The sequence below is a fragment of the Thunnus albacares genome, chromosome 14 (assembly GCF_914725855.1).
Source record: "Thunnus albacares chromosome 14, fThuAlb1.1, whole genome shotgun sequence".
Lineage (NCBI taxonomy): Eukaryota > Metazoa > Chordata > Actinopteri > Scombriformes > Scombridae > Thunnus > Thunnus albacares.
Genome location: NC_058119.1, coordinates 16,995,517 through 17,019,444, shown reverse-complemented (window position 1 = coordinate 17,019,444; position 23,928 = coordinate 16,995,517). Strand labels below are relative to the sequence as shown.

The 23,928-nt window shown below is 40.1% G+C and overlaps 3 protein-coding genes and 1 non-coding gene across 4 annotated transcripts; 1 reads left to right on the top strand and 3 right to left on the bottom strand.

Annotated features, from left to right (window-relative positions):
• Positions 1–3,932: 3,932 nt before the first annotated feature.
• On the bottom strand, positions 3,933–5,306 carry LOC122997558 (otoraplin-like). The gene is made up of 4 exons (XM_044373781.1): positions 5,084–5,306; positions 4,763–4,902; positions 4,369–4,479; positions 3,933–4,240 (listed from the first exon to the last, which is right to left on the bottom strand). Exons 1-4 carry the CDS (start codon positions 5,196–5,198, stop codon positions 4,217–4,219), a joined length of 390 nt encoding a protein of 129 aa, XP_044229716.1. The 5' UTR covers positions 5,199–5,306; the 3' UTR covers positions 3,933–4,216.
• A 2,214-nt stretch (positions 5,307–7,520) lies between these two features.
• On the top strand, positions 7,521–17,409 carry gtpbp2a (GTP binding protein 2a). The gene is made up of 12 exons (XM_044373761.1): positions 7,521–7,983; positions 9,137–9,163; positions 9,631–9,815; positions 10,000–10,108; positions 10,217–10,414; positions 10,574–10,748; positions 13,826–14,045; positions 14,185–14,320; positions 14,424–14,482; positions 14,576–14,747; positions 14,935–15,099; positions 15,264–17,409. Exons 1-12 carry the CDS (start codon positions 7,780–7,782, stop codon positions 15,444–15,446), a joined length of 1,833 nt encoding a protein of 610 aa, XP_044229696.1. The 5' UTR covers positions 7,521–7,779; the 3' UTR covers positions 15,447–17,409.
• trnal-cag lies at positions 11,816–11,898 on the bottom strand. The gene has a single exon. It is a non-coding gene; the product is annotated as a tRNA-Leu (tRNA).
• On the bottom strand, positions 15,596–22,753 carry polh (polymerase (DNA directed), eta). The gene is made up of 10 exons (XM_044373754.1): positions 22,446–22,753; positions 21,527–21,661; positions 21,162–21,394; positions 20,841–21,019; positions 20,640–20,743; positions 20,390–20,509; positions 20,118–20,241; positions 19,870–19,935; positions 19,544–19,716; positions 15,596–19,454 (listed from the first exon to the last, which is right to left on the bottom strand). The coding sequence occupies exons 1-10, from the start codon at positions 22,580–22,582 to the stop codon at positions 18,497–18,499; spliced, it is 2,229 nt and encodes a 742-aa protein (XP_044229689.1). The 5' UTR covers positions 22,583–22,753; the 3' UTR covers positions 15,596–18,496.
• Positions 22,754–23,928: the final 1,175 nt, after the last annotated feature.

Here is a 23,928-nt window from a genome sequence, read left to right as displayed (position 1 = left end):
GAGATGAGAAAGAAAAGTGGAACAACATGAAAATCACCAATATCTCAATTACATTCAGCAAATGTGACTTTCAACTCTTTTTCAGACAGTTTCCAGACATTGAGCTGATCCTTTTCCACACAAACAACAATTTTTAGGAGACATCAGTGTTCATGGCAGGACTAATGTGTGCATTGATTAGCTGAGAAGGTGAATATTATATGGACTCACTGGGAACTATAGTGACATAACATAGTGAACTCTCAAACCCTCTCAAATGTGTTTTTTCTACCTCTACCAGAATAGAGCAGTAACCCTTGAGTAGTAGATACAATGGAGTCCTGAGTTGTTTAGAGGGTTGAACACACAAGAAATGAAACCAATGGTTTCTTTGTGTGGTTGTGTGACAGAGAAAATGGGTGGAATTACACTAGCTTGTGGAATTATATGAGTCAGAGATATAACAGAGACACACACTCACATGCAGACAGAGAAAAGAGAGTAAGATAGACAAATACTGAAAAAGAAAAAATGTTGTTGAAGCTGCACTCTATTCTCAGCTAATCACTTCTTTTGTTAGTTTATCCTTGAAATATGGCAGCGATGCACAAGACGTGGCCAGCTGGTGGTCAGACATTCTTGACACAAAACTAGACTGACAAATACGATTTGAAATGTAGGAGATATTAATCAAGTGAGAAGGACACCGTTGATCCTCAGGCTTCAGCGGTGATTGATTCATGTTGACTGATTGATTGATTTAGTTCAAACAAGCAGTGAGCTGGCATTTTCTAACACTCTTGAAGAAAATCTATGCTGACAAACTCTGTCATTTAAGCACCTTGAAGACACCATACCGATAAAGTCAGTCACTGCAGATACATACACATGTATGCTTTTGCTTCCAGTCATGCATGCATACATAAAGTACAAAGTCTTCTATCACTCCAGAGGATAAAACATTAAGTTCTCTGCCTGTCATTGTCCTAAATATCTCCTATTACCCCTTGTTATTTGCCCCCTGGACAAAAATGAGCTGCTTCATCAACAACAGCATTTTTTCTCTGAGTCATCCCATGTCCGGAAACCAATATGTTTGCACTTCAAATGTTCTTCTATCCCAACACCTCATTTCTGCTCAGTTGGAGGTTATGTATTCTCTCAGAGCCAAACAGGACTCAGTTATTCTCCCAGTACAGTACTCTTAAGTGTTTTGTTTATCCAGGGACTTCTCTCTAACATAAGTTAAAATTGTCTTTTGCTGATTATACTTTATTCTCCTCTTTTCTTGTAATTGCTTCTCATCTTTAAAAAAAAATCAGCTGCAGTTGTTTGAATCAAGTCATTTGATTACTCTGATTAAGAGTTTTAGACCACATTTGTTTCACTGCATCACAACACGTTGCGTCACACAGACGTGCCAGATGTCAGTTAAAAAAACAAACAAAAAACAACTCATGTTTCCTGTCTAAAATGTCATGCTCAGATGCTAACCAGACCTGAAGCTGTTGATTTCACAGCTCTCCAGGGTGCTGTGCTGCTGGGTGTAGAGGTGTGGGTGTGACACCGGATGGAAAAAAAACAAAAAACAACAAAAAAAACCCCACAAAAGTATCTACTGTAGCCTGCATTTGGCAGCTGCTCCTTTAAGCTCACACACACAGGAAAAACACACACACATCAATCTCTTCTGTCACAGTATCCCTTCTTGTCACCATGGTAACACCCTAAAGCTACAGCTGTCTGACTGAAGATTGACTTTAGACAGGAGTAACTTGCTGTGATTTGTGTATTTTGTGTATAAGCCTACTCATACGCACATACAATTGGCAATCAGCCGAAAAGATGCTGAGCTTTTCACCACTTTGGGACAAATGCTAGTAAACACTATTTTATTTACCATGCATTTCCTCTGTTCATACTGTGTAATGACACCAATTTCGTTCCAATATGATTATTTATTGAAACAAATGCTTCTCTTCGCTTCTCTTGTTGGCACATGTTTCTGCTTTAATATACATCTTAGATATGCCTGAGGTATGTTTTTGCTGAGTGACATTTTGCGGTAGATGTCTACATTTTAAACAGGTTTGTATTGATCTGCATGGAGAAGGGGAACAGGAGATTGATCGTAATATGTGACAGCTCTATTTCCTAAACTGGTAAGCCTGCCTTTCTAAGAATGCCTCGGGTCAGACAAAAATAAACCAATGAAAATAATCAGTTTGTAGTGGCCCCACAAATCAATGCATGCAGCGGTCATGTAAGAGGCTGATGGAAGAGAAATGCAAAGGAAGCTCTGAAGGAAACTAACTAAATCGCTGAATCTTCTTTTATCAAAATGAAACATCTTCGGGTCTGATAATCCACCGCTGTAAATGAGGAACATTTGATTGAGATGTTGCATTCACCACCGTCTCTGGGTGAGTTGCTGTGATGCAGAAAGATGAGATACCGATTCAAAAACAATCAAAAAGAGATTAAAATCATTCATTGGAAAGAGCCTTAACAGTTACAATATGTCAGGCCATGTTTAATCATGTCCACTGTGCGTGTGTGTGTGGGTGGATGGGTGTGTGTGTGAGAGAGAGGGAGACTGGCAGAAAGATGTAGTCCTCATGGGCGGAAACGGAGAAACACAAAAATATACAAGACTTAGGGTGGGATGTAGAGACTAATGAAAATAACTCTAACATGAACCTTGTAACTTCATCACAATTAAAAGCAAAACTACAAAGGCAAAATTATGCTGACTGGCTGTAAGCAGCCTTTGTGGCCATGTTTCACTTTGATATATTTCAAAGCAACATGAGACATCTAACAGAGCTCCAAAAAGGCCAAAACTGTAGGTGCATGTGTCAAAAAAACAAAACTATTATTATTACTACTAAAATTATAATGCAATCACATATGATCCACATTTGTGATGGTGGTTGCAATAATGAGTTTGATATTTAGTTTTTTGTTTTGTTTTTCTGTCTTGTTTGTGTTGCCTTCCCAACAAAAAACATCCCTGTCTCAATCATTCAAATAATTGCTGTCTCATATACAGGGGAAGTAAGCCTCATCACTTAATAAAACAAACACTGAACACTTTATTAGTCATTTGTTTTGTAGACTGCTGTAATTTTAGTTTGATGAATGTTTGAGGATTGGCCATGTCAATAAACTGAATTAACAGAGAAACAGTTGGGAGGTGAGGAAGAAGAAATAATTGAGTCTGTGTGAAAATAAGACTGTTGCTTAGTGCATAAAAAGTCAGTTCTTAAAAAAGATATTGCCATTTCCAGCTTTATCACTTTCAACCCTCCTCACGTATAAAGTGCCCACATAAAAAGAGTAATTGTCTATGTCCGTCGCCTTTCGTCTTTCTATTTTCTGTGTGTACTGAGTACTGCTGTAGTCAATAGATTTGTTACACTTCATTTTTCAGCATTGCATCTCATCTCATTACATTTCCATCTCATTGCTGTTGCAACAGATGCCACCATAACTCAGCATTTCACCTGCACTGATGCCACACATATCTTCTCTCTCATAACCCTCAATGTGTATCAGTTAACTTGGTTTATACAGTACAATCAGTTTGTCCATTTGTTTTTGGATGCATGTGTAAGAGAGGGGATTGGGGCATATTAATTGTCTACAAAAATTGAATATCAATGAATAAAAATTAATAGATAACATGACTAATTTGGTATATTCCCTGATTAATGGATTTCATTAAAAAAAATGTGTTTTGAAAAAGAAGAGATAAGCAGATCATTTATTTCCTTGCTGCTTAATCATTAATCCTAACTTACTGTGTGCAATGCAGATAGTTTCCAAAAAAGTCTTTGATAAGTCTTTGAGTGGGTCTTCAACCTCTCAACAATTCATTGTGTCAAAAGTCCAAGTTGCAATAAAAACAAATTCTTATCTTTTCAAATCAACATTCACATCAACATTTTGCATTGACATGAAAGAGCTTTATTGAGCAAATAGTCTGTTACTGAATGTAAGACAGAGCAAGACAGATACGACTTGCTGACTCAACAGCAGGGGTGTCAGACTCTGGGCTATGGACAGCTGAGAACGTCCAGGTTTTCGTTTCAGCCGGAAACAACACCACTTGATGTAATGGCACATGATCTGACACACCTGCTCCAGGGAAGAAATCTGTACTTTCCTTTATAATAGCCTGAATAACTACAACAAGCACAAGACTTGAGAAAAAGAAGCTTCAACCTTTTGTGCCTTAATCACAATAGAAGTCCATTTCCTGCAAAGACAAAACAAAAATTGAATAAAATGAGATAAATGAGGACTAAAATCTATCACTATAGAAAAATAAAAATATGCATCTCAGACATTTTCCTATTAAAGAGACAAAGTTGTGTATATACTCACGGTTGTGGGAATCTCCACTGTGTCTTCCTTAAACTTCTGCATCTCCTTCACCATAGTTGCAGGGAAGTATCCAATGATGCCCATCTGATCCACATACCGCTCACCATAAACCTGCCAGTGAAAATAACATGGCCTCTCTTTCAAATTACCATACACCACATTATACAGTAAACACTTTATATATTTAACCCTCCATACAAAACAAATATAATTTAAATGCTTATTTGTTTTGGACAATGAAATCAAATATATAACCAAATGTCTTTCTTGATATAATTGCTCTTGTCAGAAAGGCCACACTTCTTTGTCACAGCTTTCCACATTGTCTTTGCCTTTTGCAACTGACTGTAAGTTGGCACTGCTACTCAATAACATGTAACAAAAGATTACATACACTTCCAGACCAGAAGACTCCGGCGCCCTCCTCTGGTACGAGTTTAGAGTACACATAAACCATCTGACCCTTCTTCATGTTGATGAATCTGCAGTCAGGAGCTACAAAGTCATCCAAGGCTGTGGCCATTGAGAGAACATCTAATAAAGCACAAAAGAAAAGAGGCAGGGGAAATACAGATGAAAAAAAAATCTACTTTTGTTTTTGCAGAAAAAGTTAACAAGCACATGCGTTCTATTGCATGATCTAATCAATGATAGTTTCCAGAACTATGTTGCACACATGCAGGTCATGCTACTTTTTCATGCTCTTCTGACTTACATGAGCATTCTGCGTCTCCACAAATCTTGTTGTCTCCTAGTTTATCCATGAGGACAGTATTCGTGGTCTGGTGCAGTAGACCCACACAGAACAAAATCACCAGTGAATAATTCATTTTAACCAAAACAACAGAACCAAGGGAATGTTGTATCTACATGTGAATGTGGGTGTTTGACGGAGCTTAAGGCTAAAAAATCCCAAAACATTTCTCTCAGCCAGGACAGAATGGGCTGAGCCCCTACATCAGAGGTCGCCTGTCCAATCAGTGTTGACTTTCAGTAATGTCACACTCTGGAACTATTCATTCCCCAGAGGGGAGTTGGCTGACTTTTCTCAAAATTTCAGCCTCTTTGCAGAAACAAGCAGTCACAGTTCATGTTAACTGTGTGTTTTAAGCTCTGTAAAACAGCATTTGAATTTCATGTGTTGAAATGCAGTATGTACTTGTATTATGTGAAATACTTTTTTTGGATTAAAATGTTCTATGCAAGAGGCAATGAAACCTAACTTTTAAGATATTGTATTCATAAATGTGTGGGGAAGATGTTGAAAGAGTTCTAGAAAAGAGTTCTTATGATCCTCTTATGTGACTCTAAAGATCAAACTGCATTATTAAAATGAAAAAAAGGAAACTGCTGAATAAAGCATGAACAAATAAATGAATCCAGACATATAAAACTGAAGAAATCTCTCTGTGGAGGATGTTATAATGTTGGGAAATACACTGTTTGTACCTGAGTAGCCTGAGAGTGACACCACCTCTAAAAACACAGGCTACACGTGAAAAGTAATTGCAGCAACAGGAGCAAATGTGATGTACATCCACTCAGCTGGCAACAACTGGTTTCAGTTCAAATGTAGTCTGGAGGTGAATTTAATACATTTTCAAAACAAATTTGTTGAATGAGTTGAACCAAAGCCATTTAGTAACATTTTCAAATCATTTTCACAATTAGAAAATGGTTACAGACAAATGGAGTGATACACAAATGTTTTATGTCTAGGTGACCAATGTCCACACTTTCAGCTGAATTTAAAGACCACCTGTCTGAATATTATTTTTTCAAAGCCAAAGAGGAATGGTGTCAAAAACTATGGCCAAAATGATTAGTTAATAGTTAGGTATTTTATTATTTAACTTCCACTGAATAGTAAGAACCAATATAGGAGTCCTGTTTTCAACCAAACACCTGATGGCACTGTTGTCCCCTAGATATGGTAAAGGACTCTCACCACTCAAGTGTCTGTATTTGTTTGTGTGTTTGTTTGTTTGGTCTATGACAGCCAAGTCACAAAAACACAAATATTAAAGACAAGAACTGAAAAAATAATTTCCAGATTTATGTAGCAGAACTATGTTTTTTCTTCTTTCCTACCCAATCTGTAATCTGACAGCCCCTCAGATTTATCGTGTGACTCTTCTAAAGCAGTTCAAAGTAGCTTCACCTCCACCAGCTACAGAAATAAAATGCTGCTTATGCATTGACTGTTAAATTTGTTTAATATATCAGCAGCCTGATTTTAAGCAAAATAAATAGCCAAACTTTTACTTTAGTACTAGTATATTTAGCTTGTAATACTTCTACATTTTTACCTAAGTAAAGGATCTTAGTAATTCTTCCACCACTACCATAGCCTACTGCAATAGTGTATAAAAAATCAGATAATAATTGTTAAGAACTATATTATTTTTACACAGTCTATATGGATAACACATTAACAGGCCGACAAGCAAGCCATTTAAAAAGATTAATTTCAGAAAGATAAGTGAGGAAATGTGAATGCTTCTTGCTGGTAACACCATTTAATTTACATAATGTAATACAAAGAGGAACAGACGAGTATATACTGTGTTGAACATACGATAATTTAAGATTTTAAGAGGACTTTCTGTTCGTGTTTTCAACAGCTGCCGTCACCACGACAACCACCACATATTCCCCTGAAAGTCACCAGATAACACGGTTAAACCGAAACACCTGCTTTTCTTTAATGGGAACATACCATTTGTTGGTGAAACACTGAAACAACACTTTTATGAGAATCTAACGCTTTATATTATTTTGTCTTTGTCTGTGCTGTCTTTGTTTAGCGTGAACATCTTTGAATATAAATGCACAGATATTTTAAAGCCTCAGAATGCCGGCGTATAAGTCAAATTCCATGCCAGAAACTAGATGACTAAGTTGATGACACCTTTTTTCGCTCTTGTGGCATCATATTTTGCAAACAAGCTTTCGACGCTCTTTGTAAACAACTGTGTTATTTCCTTTTTCGTCCGATGCGAAGCGCTGGGAAGCAGTGTAAGTACGATGTTTTTTTAAACGTTGGCTAGGCAGGCGGGGTTTAGACATACACGCAATCTTGTGAGAAAACAATGAGAACCGCTCACTGGCGCTGAGCGGTTGTACAAATCAGGCACACCCTTTGACATTTAGGGCTGTGACGTAGGTCCACTGTAAACTCAAAACGCTAGTGTCGGACGGTGCTGTTATTGTTCGGTTTGGAGGGCTTGGGGGTTGTCGGTGCCTTGTTTTCATTTTGGGGGCTGTAAGCTACCACTAGCAGGGTAATTATTACACTCAAATTCAAACACCTGCATGCCTGGATCTAGGCGCATTTTAACATAACATCATATTTATCCAGGTAACGTTAGTGGTAAGCTTGCAAGTTAACGCTAGGTCCCAAAGTAGCTGATGGATGCGCGGGTATCGGAGTTATTTGGCTCAGGAAATGGACAAGGCTCTGGATCTCAAGGTGTTGCGTCCAACGTCAAGCCTGGAAATGCCTTTGGGATGGGAACAGCCCCCAAAAAAGCCTCTGCAAAAAACAAGAAAGCAAAGGCTCGATCTTTCCGCAACTTCAAACCAAGCAATAACACCCCGTATCTACCTCCAGAGGTAAGGCTGAAATGACGCCAACAACACAGTGAAGCTAGCATGCACAGCTAATATTATTTAGCAAAGTCAACAACAAAACAACTTTGCATAAATGTGTGTTTGTGTGCATGTTGTGATGTGTTACGCTGATAAAAGTAGACTTTCCATTTCATTTCCTGTCCTCGGGGTTAGCTGACTTGTGTTTGAACCTGCAGTGACACGTAGCTAGTCGGAAACGTAAACGAAAATGAATGAGAGGGTTTTATCCGGCTAACATTTGCAATCTAATATCTGTTGTTTTACAGTTTGAACATTAAGTGTAGTTTATCAGTAGCAAGCCAAATGTGTGCTAATTAAAAGTCGCTTGCTATCGCTGCGCAGTGTTGTGCTTGCTAGCAGCGGAAGAACAGCTGTGTTTGTAAATATCTAACAGGGGGCGGGTGTGTACGCGGTCGACCAAATATTCAACTAATGCGACTAATACACAACTGACATTCACTCAGCCAAGGACTGTGTTACTACACAGTAACGAAAGACAGATAATTGTGTAGTGACCTAAATTTAAACGTGTTAAATAGTTGATTATTTTCTCAAGAACGTGAAAGAAAGAATGTTGATCTCGATCAAGCTAAGCTAAAGCTCAGCCTAATTTAACCCTTAGCCTAATAGAAGCAGTTTGGGGTTTGATTTAGAGTTTGTTTTAAATATCAGTGTAAGTAATTGCAGGGAGATGTGCAGTGTCCTCACAGCAACATGTCCATAAACTCTTCATGGGGCAAGTCTCAACATATTCCATAGCTCATGTACAACATGAAACCAGCTCCACTGTCATGCAGTGATCATTGTTAGAATACATGTGAGACATCTGTCCCACTTATAGGAATATTGACCAGCTAACCCTAAATGGCAATTGACTTTTACATGTTTATGTGTTTTGTCTAATAACACATTAAGTAGCTGTGTATTAAGGCAAGCTAAGCAGTTAGTCAGTTTGTATAGCTCTCAGTGACTACCTATTCACAGTAGTGCAGTGACCACTCATTCAGTCAGATTGCTTTTCTTTGTGTGTTTTTAACAAATCAATGGCCTGTTGTCTCACCTCTCTACAGTCTGACAGCTGTTGTTCCTGTTCTGTCTCTGTCTGACGCTCTTTGTTTCTCTGTTCATCTCTTAGGCTGAAGAGGGCAATATAGAGTACAAGGTAAGCAAATTAGGTGTCACGGAAGGACCTTGTTGTGTTCAAAAGACATTTTGTCCTCAAAGTGAGTTAATTGCTTCATATAACACCTTAATGATGACGGCTCGTGGTTAGGTCAGCTTCTTCATGACAAGAATGTGGAGGTCATAAGTATATCAGTCATCATTGTAACGAGCTGTCAGCAACATGTGGGTAATACGTGAGAATATTTAAGTGTAGTCTCACGTGGTCTACTGTGGAAAACCAACACCACTGTGGATTAGCAACACCATTTTTAGTATGGTCTGGATAGCTGCTTCCCCCATCACATCAATAGAGATTTATTTCTCATTTTTATCACCTCAGTCCTTTGTGATATTAGTTATTTTCATCAGAATTATTTAACGACTGACTACACCCATTTTAGGTATAAATTTCTACAGTTTAGGTTTAAGTTCAGCACTGATTTCTGTAATCTTTCCCCTGTCCAGCTCAAGCTAGTGAACCCTACGCAATACCGCTTTGAGCATCTGGCAACACAAATGAAATGGCGTCTGCAGGAGGGTCGAGGTGAAGCTGTCTATCAAATTGGTGTTGAAGATAATGGCATGTTGGTGGGACTATCAGAGGAGGACATGAGGGCATCGCTGAAAACCCTCCATAGGCTGGCAGAGAAGTAAGTCCAGAAAGTATCTAATTCACTTGTTGTTAAAAACTTACTGAATGTGTTTCACATTCAGTTATTGAGTGATTGAGTTAACGTTGCTCCTAATCAGAACCAGATAAATAATAAAAAATAAAAAAATGAATACATATCTAAAAACCATAATTTATTTATTTGTTTGTTTGTTTTCTGACAGAGTCGGAGCTGACATCACTGTTCTTAGAGAGCGAGAGGTGGACTATGACTCTGATGTGCCTCGTAAGATTGCTGAAGTTCTCATTCGTAAGGTGCCAGATGACCAACAGGTTAGTAGAACCTCTGTGAAAGCATGCTGCTTTTTTGCCTGGAGTTGATTTTTTGTTGTTGATTAGTTGATTTTTAATAATAATTTTTCCTTCTTGTTTTTCCTGAAGTTCTTGGACCTACGAGTAGCCGTACTGGGTAATGTGGACTCGGGCAAGTCTACTCTGTTGGGTGTTTTGACACAGGGTGAGCTGGACAATGGACGGGGAAGAGCGAGGCTCAACCTCTTCAGACATCTCCATGAGATCCAGACTGGACGCACTTCAAGCATCAGCTTTGAGATCCTTGGCTTCAATAGTAAAGGAGAGGTGAGAAAAGATTTATCACTTGAGAATCTGTGATGTGTAGCAACCCGCAACACAGGTTTAATACATTATTTTTACTTTTACTTATCAAGATGTTCAAAGTAGATAAGACAAAAAAATATAAACTACTACATCTACAGATTTGGTTCATTTTTTTCTTAGGTTGTGAATTACAGCGAGTCTCGGACAGCAGAGGAGATTTGTGAGAGTGCCTCTAAAATGATCACATTCATTGATCTTGCGGGTCACCACAAGTACCTGAAGACCACCATCTTTGGCCTCACCAGCTACTGTCCTGATTTCGCTATGCTGGTCGTCAGCGCAAATACCGGTATTGGTGAGTACTGATTAATTGATTTAAGTTTCAAATACTTTTTGTGAGCGTCATTGTATGTCAGGTAGAAAGTCTGCATGTCTGTCTGTGTGAACTTAATCCAGTCACTTGACTGTTAAACAGGGAAATTAAATTGAAAGTGAGTCTATCACAGAGACACAGGCTATCAGGCCCACAGTTGGAAGGGCAGTCTGACGCACAGAGTCAGTGTTTGTTTTCACCGCAACTCCACACTTTGCAAACATGTGATATCTGAGCTTATGTAAGAGACCAGACGCCCCTGCCTGCCACTACTGGTCCCAAAATATCTCAGATACCATTCATTCACATAAGAGTCCTCTGACCCACCGGAGGTAGCTCTGTGCTTGGTCCCATGTGGACTTGGTCAACCTGACACCTGCAAGTGGGGCAGTAAGCTACAGAGTATGTCAATAATGCTGACTTAAGGACAAAACACTTGACGGTCACCATAGAAGTTATGGCCCAAATACATACAGGCTATAGGCTTTTACATCTGGGTAAGGCCCCTTGTTTTCTGTGATGAAATACCCAGATTTTTAAAAAGATTGCACCCAGATTGTATGCTCAGACATTTTTAACCCCAGTTTATGGTGAACAAAATTTCACTTGTGTCAGGCAACAGCTCAGAAAATACTTGCGGTAATAGAAATGAAGAGAACAACTGTATTTTTATAACATTATTTTCACCTTTATTTATCTATTTTTTAAAATCTGATCTTCACAAAGTTTTCAAATTTTACTTGAAAATAAAAAGTAAAAATAATGAGCCTTACTTTGTCATAACATTTTAACGGCTTTTTTGATTAATAGATTCAGTATTAGTGCGTTATGTCAGAAATATGTCTTCGCCAAGTCAGACTTTTTATAATGGCACAGAAGAAAGGAAGCTTGTATGGTATGCATGTCCAGCACATACTGTGAAACCTGACCTACTGTTTTCTACATTTTTACTTCTTTATATGTACAATAAGTTGCAAAAGCTTTGAAAGTAGAACACCATTTAGTTTACATGGTAGTTTGTAGGAATTGGTTAAAAAAAAAAAAGTTGTTGTCAGAAGTGGGATTCGAACCCACGCCTCCAGGGGAGACTGCGACCTGAACGCAGCGCCTTAGACCGCTCGGCCATCCTGACATGTCTGAAGCTCTGTTTAACTCTGCCAGATGACGGGGGGGGGGAGGAGGGGCTTTGACAGGCACAGCGAGTGCATCCAGATAAGAAGACACCGTTCAACGCTTGAGGCTCTCTGTATAGAATCTGTTTTTGCTTTGTTTTTGAAAGCAATAGCCGAAAGTTTATTAAGAAATCTGCAGTTTTGCTTTCCTTTTGGAAATGGCAAGGAGACATGCAGTTGAAACCTGAGCCTTGGAGATAACACTTGTTACTTTGCATTCCAGCTTGTGATTTGCTGGCATTTTTAGGTGAACTATATTCAGCTGCTGTTAATGTATGGCAGGCAGTTTTCAGGTTTATTAAAGTGCTTGTTACTTGAACATTTCCCTTATTGTGCAAAAGGTTGTAAAAGAACTCCGACCCACGTCCTGTCCTTTGAGATAGCAAAAATTAACAAGGAGACAAAAGTGATATTTTCTACCTGCAGTAGTAGAATAAGTAGATAAACAAGTAGAAAAACAGTGTAACGCTGAGTAATGTCCACAGCATAGTCACAATATAATTGAAGAGCTGGTATGGCTGGATTGTTGTTATCATTTTCATCCATGTGAAGAGAAACTAGCAATTCTATGGTTAGTGTACATTGGATTTGGATGTATTGTTGTGTTCAATAAATTACCGCACAGTAATGTCTGACCTGAAAAAATAAAATTACATCCACTGCTGTGAAAAAAATAATTTCTCTACACGGAAAATAGGTTCAGGCCTAATGCTTAGTATGGAAAATACTTTTAGCACTTAAGCTACATGAGGCATAAAAAGGGTATGGATATGAAATTTAAAAAAAAAAAAGTATTACTACACTGCAGACATAAACTGAGATAGGCTCCAAAGAGGACCACTGATTTTCCTCTGGAAGTCTTATAGAGTATAAAACCTTATTCGTTGATTGATAATTGTGCTTGAATTTCTTCCCTGGTACCCTGTAGATGTTGCTGTCTTTGTGTGGGTGTCTGTTCAAAAAATAGGGCATGCTGGGGGAAATGGGGTCAAGAATGAGGACCACATTAGCTATACAAGAGGCAGAAAGAAGACATGGTGTCTGCAACCCAAGAGTCCCAGCTTTAATTATGAAACAGAGTAATGGATCTGTGTAATGTATACGTCTTGTCTTAGGTATGTGTGACGAGCTATAGTGCAGGTAATCATCTTGTATCACAGAGATGCTTTACCAAATATTTTGGCACCACCACTTCAACCATCATCACCTTTACAAAGGATGAGGGACTTTGATTTTCCCTGTGCACCTCTACCTCGAGTGAACTGGGAATAACACACAAGAAAAACAATCCTCTGCCCAGCTGACGAGGGGTCAGGGTACTCTGAGTGTCCATTAACCCGTAAATGAATGTTGGGGTCATGTCACAGGACGTGATCTACTATACATATCTCTTTCTCTCACGTGCCAAATTTGTTTACAAAGAAACATGAGCCACTAGGACACTGCTAGTTCTGTGAGAAGACAAAATCAGGCATTAGTAACATGATTGCTATATGGTTGAGTATATTCCTGCACTGCTATCATGTTTACTTCCTCTCATGACATAATAACAAACATACGTCATGGTAAATTTTACCTGCTTTTATCTGTTGAATACCCTCAGACTCGCATTAGATAAGCGATGTTATTTCAGGTCACAACAATCCTCCTCTGCACGGATGTGAATTTCCTTATGTGTCCAAAGGACAGGATCGGTTGCCCGGGACATTTGATGCAAATTGATCCGTATTTAAATATTATACTCAAAACCAAGAATGAACATTGTGTGCTTACATGTGAAAGCATGATAAATGACGTGCAGCTGATGATTTATCGGTGTGAAATCGACATGTTACATAACCCTCTGACTGGACTTCACTTATTCTCTCCCCACTCTCCTTCTTCCAGCTGGTACAACGCGGGAGCATCTTGGGCTAGCCATGGCCTTGAAGGTACCCATCTTCATCGTCATCAGTAAGGTGGACCTGTGTACACGGGCCACTGTGGAGCGCACAGTGCGGCAGTTGGAGCGTGTCCTGAAGCAGCCGGGCTGCAACAAGGTGCCTATGGTTGTAGGCAGCACGGACGACGCCGTCACGGCAGCACAGCAGTTTGCCCAGTCACCAAAGTATGAAACGCATACATATACATAGTTGAATGAGTGCATAAACCTGTATTCCATTTAATGTTTTATAGTTAAGTAGAAGGTAGAAACTAGCCAGTGATGTCTGTGTGTCCTAATCACATGACTGTGTTCTCCCCGGCAGCATCACACCTATCTTCACCTTGTCCAGTGTGTCTGGAGAGAGTCTGGACTTGCTAAAGGTCTTCTTCAACATCATCCCTCCTCTCAGCAACAGCAAGGAACAGGAGGAACTTATGCAACAGCTAACTGAGTTTCAGGTAGATCTGAGACACACATTTATGTATTTATGGCACATACTCAAACACCCTTACAGATGAAGTGTAAATATACAAATGCATCCACCTGTACATCCTGTTACAGGTGGATGAGATCTACACAGTGCCAGAGGTGGGGACTGTGGTTGGAGGGACTTTGTACAGGTCAGTTTGTTGAAATGCATACCTCACGTTCTTCCATTCAAATTGCATTTTTTGGGAAATCTATGTGACCCAGTATTCTCTTTGACTGCACAGTGGTATTTGCCGTGAGGGAGATCATCTTGTAGTAGGGCCCACAGACTTGGGCCAGTTTCACAAGTTGACTGTTGGGAGCATCCAAAGGAACCGCTCGGCATGCAGGGTGCTCCGGGCCGGCCAGGCTGCTACACTCGCACTGGGCAACTTCGACCGGTCACTACTACGCAAGGTCAGACACACAATGCCAAATTTCTAGCTTGGAACTTTATTACTAATTCATATGGAAGATTTGACACCAAACCATGTTATTATTATTACTGATTAATCAGTTTACCAGATAGGTGTGAATGACTACTAAGATTAAGTGGATGGTTAAAATTAAACTATATTTTATTATGTCACACACATTCTCACAGGGCATGGTAATGGTGAGTCCAGAGATGGATCCCACCATCTGCTGGATGTTTGAGGCTGAGATTGTGCTGCTCTTTCACGCTAAGACCTTCCACAAGGGTTTCCAGGTTACTGTGCACATTGGCAATGTGAGACAGACCGCCACTGTGGAAGCTGTTTATGGCAAGGTTAGTTCATCCACTGAGCTACAAATATAAGTATCTGAAAGTTGACTTCTGCATCTAAAACCAGGGCTTGCTCTATCCTAAGCAAATGATGTCCAACTTTACATTTTTGGATTATTCTTTCTTTCATTTCCTCCTGTTTCTTGTGATACATCAATGTGCCACAGGAAGAGCTGAGGACAGGGGAGAAAGCAGTGGTCCGTTTCAGATTCATCAAGCACCCGGAGTACCTGAAGGTGGGAGCGAAGGTGCTCTTCAGAGAGGGCGTGACCAAAGGTATCGGCCACGTCACTAAGTTACAACCCATCGCGCAGTACCAGCCATCCCAAAGCGAGTATGAGGAAGCCTAAAGTTTCTCTGAGAACCACAACAGAAAACACCGTCCCATCCCAAAACAAGGTGCTCTATATAAGTAACCTCCCTCTCTCTGCCCTGTTCCCTGCACAGTAAATCCCTCTCACAGGATTTTGTTGGGGGGATCTTTTTTTTGCCCTTTTTCAAAGCCTTTTCGGCACCATCTTCTGTATTTGTCCTCTTCAGCCTTTTAAAGAACTGCTGATATTTTAGTGTGCTCTCTGGTGTTGAGGTTTTAAAGAGTGTTTGTTTTTCATGGCACTGATAAGAGGTAGTCTTTCAACTCTATAACACATTCACTTAGCACCATCTACCAAAGTGAAATTGAGTGTCAGGAACACCGTTGGCAGATCAATAAGTTGCAACAGCGACATTGCTGTCTCACAACTGCGATGAAGTGCTGCTCACACAGTTTACACCTAAATGCACTCCTCACACTTGCCACACACTTGCACTGAAACGTACATGCCGGTGTTGATATACCTTTGGCAGACGATTGTTTACAAACTCAGCAGTTGCAAGTATGAGACGCTTGGACGTTAAGGTGTAACGTATCACCAGTGTCATTGCCCCAAAGCAGCTAGTCTGTGAAACCAGCATAGTGCCTGACTGATGACAAGCCTCTATCTTGCTGTATTTGAGTACTTAAACGATATCTTTTTTTCTTGTAACTGCTAATTAATTGTGTGAGATAATAGCAAATGCAATGAGGGACATTTGTGGTTCTCAGACACAGCTTGTCAGTTGTATGGAAGCAAAAGTAATCTTTTCTTGAAGCTATAATGCTGACAAGGGCACTTTATGAAGGTGAAGAAGAGCATTGCGAGGTATGCAAAGTTAGAACTTGACCCAGTTCATAGGTCAACCTGCCAAGATTACTCACACTGGCAATCACGTCGTAACTGGTTTTTGTCACGTCAAATCTTTCTGTAAGAATTATGTTTTTATTCACAAATAATGCCTCACGATGGCGCAGTGAGATGGTAAAGATCTTGCTGCCTGTCTTTCAAGTGCTTTAGTTACTCAGGTCAGTGTAGATATTGTGATAGACAGCATTCCACTCTCACAGAACTACTCCGGTGGAGGTTTCTGTTTTTCTGACTTGTGTGGAGGAGGCGGGAGAGAAAAACAAAGTTGTTTCTCCCAAAGAGATGTGTTTGATTATGCATTATACAGTATATAAAGCTGCCTACTGATGCAGCTTTGTTACAACTGCTCTGTTTAAAAGTAATTATGTTCGAGGTACCTTGACTTCATCTCTTCACTCATGTTACTGATGTCACTAACTTTGAAGGAGGAGTTAACACAGTGCCTGATGGAACTACTATGAACTAGTCTTCCATCACACCCAAAGTTTTACAACTTAGTAAAAAAAAAAAAAAAAAACTTAAGTTGGTGCTACTCCTTGAAACAGCTTTTGATATCTAGAAGACAACTTTGAAAATGAATGTTAATTGCTACTTTGTTAAAGGCTGCTGTTGGCCTTATCATCTGTCTTATTACTGCATGTTGATGTGATATATACATAGATTGTTGTCTCACTGACATCAAGGATAGAGGTCAGTTGAAATGTATGCCCTGTTCTGTTGCATCCACTTTGTTGTTGTTACGCACAGTTCGTGTGCACTCAAAGAGAGGAAAAATAACGCATTTCAACCAAAATATTTTATAGCATTTATGAAGAGGTATATCAGATGTTAAAGTTTGTTTTTATGCGTCTGAGAAGTACTTTATAGATTTCTAGTAGTTTCAGATTTTACAATTCATTCAGTTTTCACTGTTAAAGTCTTCTTTGTGACACCATTACATCTTCACTTTTTTGAAATCAGATTTAAGCCTTTTTTTCCTTTTTAATTGAAAGTGTAATATTTTTGATCATTTGGGTGAAATGCAATATTTATGTACAGATCCAATTTGTGTATTATGGTGTACATGAATAAAACTTTTATTATCTCCTTAGCAGTTGTTCAATTTTGTTGTCTCTTTAGTAAAAACCATGTTTTCAACCATGTCATCATAAAAAACAGTTTTCTGTCTGCTGGCTCACATGTCACAGAGCCATGACTCATTACACGCAATTGAGTTGTAACAGGCTTTGTAATTTCATTTTCCTGGTTGTGCTCCTCCTAATCTGCTCTCTGGCTGATGCAAGACAACGCAAGAATAATTTACCCATTCAGTTGTCTTTCAATGCTCACAACAGAACAATAGGTTCACCATGATAGAAAAAGTATAAACAGTGTGACTTATCAGCCAGTGTTGCAATTGCTCTCATCATACTGACAATCATATTAAAAGGTCTAACAAACTTATCTACATAATGTTGCTTTATCAAAGACTAATAAACAAACATTTCTTTTTACAACTTAAATATTTTGCCATTTATAACTCCAATTATGGAGTTGTGTGATGTCTTCATAATAAAACAGCTTTAGGGCTCCTTCATCGTGTATGTTTTTCAGTTCTGCAGGCCTTATCACCAGTGGGGCTGGTGCTCTGTATTGCTCTGATTAGCTATGGACAACCACAAACAAACAAGAAGTACATTTACCTAAAGCTGTGTTAGTATATCTATGCTTTCTGGGTGCATTTATGTTCAATAATGTTTACAATATACTCTTGTCTCACAATAGAAACTTTTCTGTACCTCTTGAGTTTGTAAGAAAACAAAACTTGCATGAGGATTCCTGCTGTATCTTCAGCTAATTGGTGGCATCTGGTGGTATGTCAAGATACTACAACAAAATGTACACAACCACAAAATATGAAAAGTATCTTCTTTATACTCTGGTTTACAATATTAAAATAGCTTTTCCTTTTACAATCAAAGTCATGTGTAAAACAAATTATCTAAATAAACTCTTTAATTCTTGGACATTCTTCTAAAACACAACATAATGACATTTATCATTTCAAACAAGTCCAATTGTGATCCTGTTTTAATATGGCTTTCCATTCTTTTACCAAATGTATGTCTATGATATATATGCATTTATCAAAGATCTGACTTTAATTTAATTTAAAAATGCTGTTCTACAGCCCATCTTCAGTTCCTCTTGAAAAAGGAATCCAGAGTGCCCGTACTTCCGCCTTGGGAGCGATGCCTTTTCGGCTGAGGTCCTGACTGGCCTCTGGTTTTTGTTTTACCACGGGAGGATGCTCCTACTCTGTGAGGAGTTAGGGAGACACCTGAGGTAGAGGAAGAGGCAGCTGCTGAACCTGAGGATGAAGAGAGTGAGTTCTGGAGGTCGAGGGCAAAGTGATAATCATTGTGTTCAGGCATTTCCCAGACTGACACCTCCTGATCACAGCGATCACATTTTATCAGGTCTTCTCTGGCTACACTAGGAAGATGGTGATTTTTCTCTGCCTCAATGTCCAGTTCATCCCTTAACTCTTCACATGGCAACTGGTGAGATGTAAACCCTGCGCTATGTTTTACATCACTATCTTTTACCTGCAGGCCTGACACAACAGTAACAGTGTCATCAGGGTGTTCTGTATCAACAGACCCTGGCCTTTGTCCCATTTCAGGCTTGCTAAAGGTCGAGGCTGCAGCCTGTAAGCTTCTTTCAACACTCTTCTTGTGGAAGAAAGAGGAGATGCCACTATGAGGGCTGGCTGAACCATTTTGAGACTGAGAAGAAAGACTGAAGGATGAAACGGGGCAATTGGTATCTGCCTCCAACTGACAATCAGTTGCAGAGGTTTTATTAGAGGAGGATGATGGGAGAATTACTGTTGGACCTGCATCTTCATCATCCTCCTCTTCTCCTTTTGTAATCTTCTGTTTTTGTTTCTTAGCTGCCTTTTGAAAGAAAGACTGAATGGTGCCAGGCTGTTTGCATGTGGAATCATTTTTCAGTTCAGCGGGTGTCTGGGTGGTAGAGAAAGGACTTTGGGTTGAAGTGACATCACTGGAAAGGAAGCCAGCTATCCCCCCTGCTGATGGAGCGTCATTGAATTTGCTTGCCGAGATATGTAGCAGGGTGAGGGGCGGAGTCCTGGGGACATCAAGCAAGAAAGAGTGTGATATATAACGCGCAGGATTGATCAACCAATGACTTTAAATATGTTTTTATATTCTAATTACCATGCTGCCTGGTGGTTTCCTGCTGTGTTGAGACTCTTGATGATGGCAAAGCTGTCACCGGATATTTTGGTCGCCTCGTAGCGAGATAAAGCACAGCAGCGTGAGAAGCTGCTCGGCCTCTTGTCCCCAAGCTGACGTACACCAACTGTCAACAACTTAGCCACTCGACCATTCTGTCAGATGGTGAGAAGTTTCACTGGCGCTGACTTGAAACCAAGTTATATTTACTTGATATGACATCAATGTGAAACTCAACAGAGGGAACAGAAACTACTGCTATCATAAGGTCAAATTAAAAAAAGCACATAACCAAAGTTTTTTCTCACCACTTCTCTGTCCTTGGTTAGCCTCTCCTCCAGTTCCAGGGCCAGTTGATGAAGCCAGTACTGCACCTTCACAGAGGTTATTAATTATTAACATGAAAACAATCTCACCAATCATAATTTAATAGAAAGAAACACATTTTTGTTAATATTACAATAAGTCAATATGAGACTAACAATAAAAGACAGATTGGATAATACCTTTCATACACCAGTGTAACAGTGGATGAACATAGACTGACAGCCAGTACCTGCTCTTTTGTAACCAGCGATGTTTTCCCGGGGAAGTTTTTACTGCAGCCGATAGACTTGGGAAGCTGTCTGGGTTTCACCGCTTCAAACTCAATCCCCCGACACAAGTCATAAAGCCACTGACTGCGAAAGGAGAGAGGTTCAATGATGAATGCAGGTGGCAATCAAACGCAAACTAAATGCTCAGAGTTGAAGTCAAGTCCAATTTAAATTGTTCGCCAGTCATCTTATGACGCTTAGGTCTTTTACATGAATATTTGACCAGTCTTACCCTGTTTTTTCTCCAAAGTGCTGTTCCAGTTGGGCCTGTGAGAAGCGAGTCATCTCTCCCATGTTCTCTATTCCCAGAGTTTCTGTAATGGAGGCACCCAGCTTACCCCCCAGGTTACGGCTGCGCAGGTAAAATAAGCAATACGAGAGTTACAGTATTAGTCAAAATCTGTTTTTACAATTCTTTGCCAGAGTATGAGTGTGATTTGTGACGAATATATTCTTTATAGCAGGGTACACTTTGAACTCACATCTTACTAATGGGTAGAGAGTTGAAAAGTTCTGTCACAGAGTCCAACGGCAAAACAGTTTGTCGATTAGGCTTGTTCAGACCACAGGCTAGTTTAGCGAGTACCTGGAGACAGTAAATTATCACTCCAGCAAATATAACTACAGCTTTTGCACCAGCATTACATTTACATTAGGAATAAACCAATGTCAGTTTATCCTACCTTGTTGTGCGAAATCCCTGCTGAACAGCGGAAGCCTGTGTGTTCCTCCACAGCTGCCCTCATTTCCTCGACAATGATTGCCCCCACAGTTAGCCGTAGTTCTGCAGAGTTCTGCTCTCCTGACAGAGGAACAGATGCTGATGCCAGCCACTGCTGGAGACCTCTGGACCTCTGCACCTCTGTGTGGAAAACATGAAGCTCTTAGAGGAATGTGCACTGCCTGAGTCTCAGTTTTATTCACTTTTCAAACCCAGCCTTCTCTGTAGAGTGCTGAAACAATTGGTTGAGTAATCGATTTGTAAACATTTTGGCATAACCTACCTTTATCCAAGACAATGTCCTCTGCAGATGCCTCCTGTTCTGAAAAAGTTTGCGGGTAACCCTGGATGTATGTCGTCCTCAGCAAATGAGGCTCTATTTGTTTGTCTGTCATGTTCTTCAGCCGCTGCTGGACCGCAGCAGTCAGATCCATGTAGGCCTCATCAATACTAGCTCGCTCAATCACGGCAAAGCGAGACATCACCTCAATCACCTCCACACTTGCCTCCCTGTAACTGCACAGGAGTGGAAGTAGATTATTTAGCTTACAACTGGTCACAGGAGTGGAAATGTTATGATAACAGATTTTGCGGTTCATCCTATCAAAGAGTAAGTTTAGAGTTGCATAGCACATCATTAGCACTTACTATGTCAGGTCTGCCTTGCCGTGAGACTCGCGCACTCGTGCCACCTGGAGATCTTGGCACAGTTTCTTTGCATCATCCACCCACATGTTCCTGGTGACACCATGGGCCCTGGCCTCGTAGCTCACGGCTATGATACTAACAGAGGATGATATGTAATTGAGAACCACATTATTTTTAAATCACATTTGCAAACAATGAGAAGAGAGTGGTTATCTTTTCATCTGTAGGCAAACCTGTAGGGTGGAAGAGGAAGGCGAGTGAGTTGCCAACACAGAGACAGCAATGTAAATGGTCTGAGCAACTGAACAGACACAGGCTGGACCATACTTAAACCAAGACAGGGGTCCTGAGTCCTACCCCCATGTATAAACAACTGTTATCGTGTGAGTGAACCGAAGTTACATATTTAGGCCATTTGATGACACCTAAGCCATCTACATGACAACTGATCAAACTCCCTGATGAAGACAGTGAGGTGCTGCTAAAAACTCTTGTATGTGGACCGGACCTTGTGTTGAGGTTTTACAGTCAAACTACTTCCTCCAAAGTCAAGACGAAACTTTTATGCAAATCAAGTCATTCAAGTCAGTTAGGCCTATTTCCTTACATTTTCAGTTATCTTCTATTTTTGTCTGATAATACTCATCTTTATTGTACTATTTACACCTACTACCTTGCAATACACCAAAGGAGCATTTGGCAATATAGATATCATAACAGTGAGCCTGAATGAACTGTGTTTGAGAGAGAAAGAGGTTTATTTTCGGTTTTTTTGACTGTACTGCTGTCTCATGAACAACAGCACTAAGTACAACTATAAAAGAGCTTTTTTGCATCACTTCTACTTATTGAGGGACTAGTAGATAGCGGTATCAGTTGCACTGATCATACAAACAGTGTCTCTGTGTCAGAAACTCACCTGCCTCCTTTCCACGTCTTGTACTGGGCTACCACACAGGGAGTGTTCCTCAGAGCTGGATTCAGCCTCTGCTCCACCTGGACGTAAAAGCAGTCCATGTCTACTAACGCCACCACTCTATCTTTCCCATACTCCATGAGTGTAGGGGAGAGTCGGTCAGTGAAAGCTTGGTGTCAGCTCCAAATACTAGCTGGAGCTTCTCTGCTTCTGTCCGCGTCGCTTTGTATTTCGCGCAGTTACGCAAAGTTACATAAATGCGTCATCGAAGGTCGGCGAAGACAACCTCGGCAATCCGCCATTGTGGTGAGGTCTGTCCATGGGTCTGTCGCTATTATGTAGTTTGTCTAAGTGGTGTTGCCGTAGCCGTAGCCAGCCGTCCGAGACGGCGGCCCTGCACGCGCATGCGCGATTTACATCCACAGTTGGTAAACTTAAAGAAATCGTGTGGTGATGATGTCCACCGTCGTTTGGTCTCCAACTGGAGGAAATAAATCAGCATTTGCCATATTTACTGTCTTTTTAGCATATAATTCCCCCTTAGTGTTTCCCTGTTGAGCTGCGGTGGAAGTATAGTAACAAAAAGAGGGACTTTGGCACTGAAAAGACTAACATTAAAAGATATCTAGGCTACTTGATTTGACTAATTTGCACGGCTGAAATATATTGCCTCAGATAAACTTTTAAATACATCGTAAGTGCATTATGAAGGGATCTTCTCATGGCCAGCACGAACAGGAGGAATGATTATGGCAAGAAAAAAACCTGTTTCAATGTTTATTTGGGCACCTGACTGTTGTTTTAAGAAAGACTTGAAAAATTGTGAATCTGTCCTTTAAACTAGGAATGCCAATGCCTTTCATTCTTAATTATTGTGTAGCTCTCTCTCTCTCTTTCTCTGCCCATTTCTCCCCTTTCAAAAATATCAAGAAAAAAATAAGTGGGACTGTACGAAAAGTATTCAGCAGGGCCCGCAGTGGTGTCAGTGGCAGCCAGTATGGCACTTCCGGTGAGATGCCACAATAGTCACCACCATGGGGTACGTCTCAAATCCATGGATGCTCAAGTCTCTTATTTTATGGCTCCTCGCTCCTCGCCTGAACCGGAAGTTGTTCCCGATGCGCCATTTTGACGAGCGTCCCAAGTCTCTTATTTTGCTCGGAGTGAGGAGCGAGGAAACATAAGAGCAGCCTTCACGGAAGTCTTTTACCAGCCGACACGCCCCCTTATTGGATATCAGTTATTGATTGGACGCTGCACCTGATCTGACTGATCTGATACATCATTGCAGTTTCATACCGAAGTGGAGACAGATTATAGATTTAGTTTAAATGTATCACTCGCAAGTTTTATGCTTTACTTGTTTTCTGATTCATCATATAGTTAAAATCAATTAATTGTCGACCTGATCAACAAAAGAACCATTAATAAATTAGAATTAAAATTAGAAAGATTTTTCTTTTCATGATCTATTATTTCCTCCATT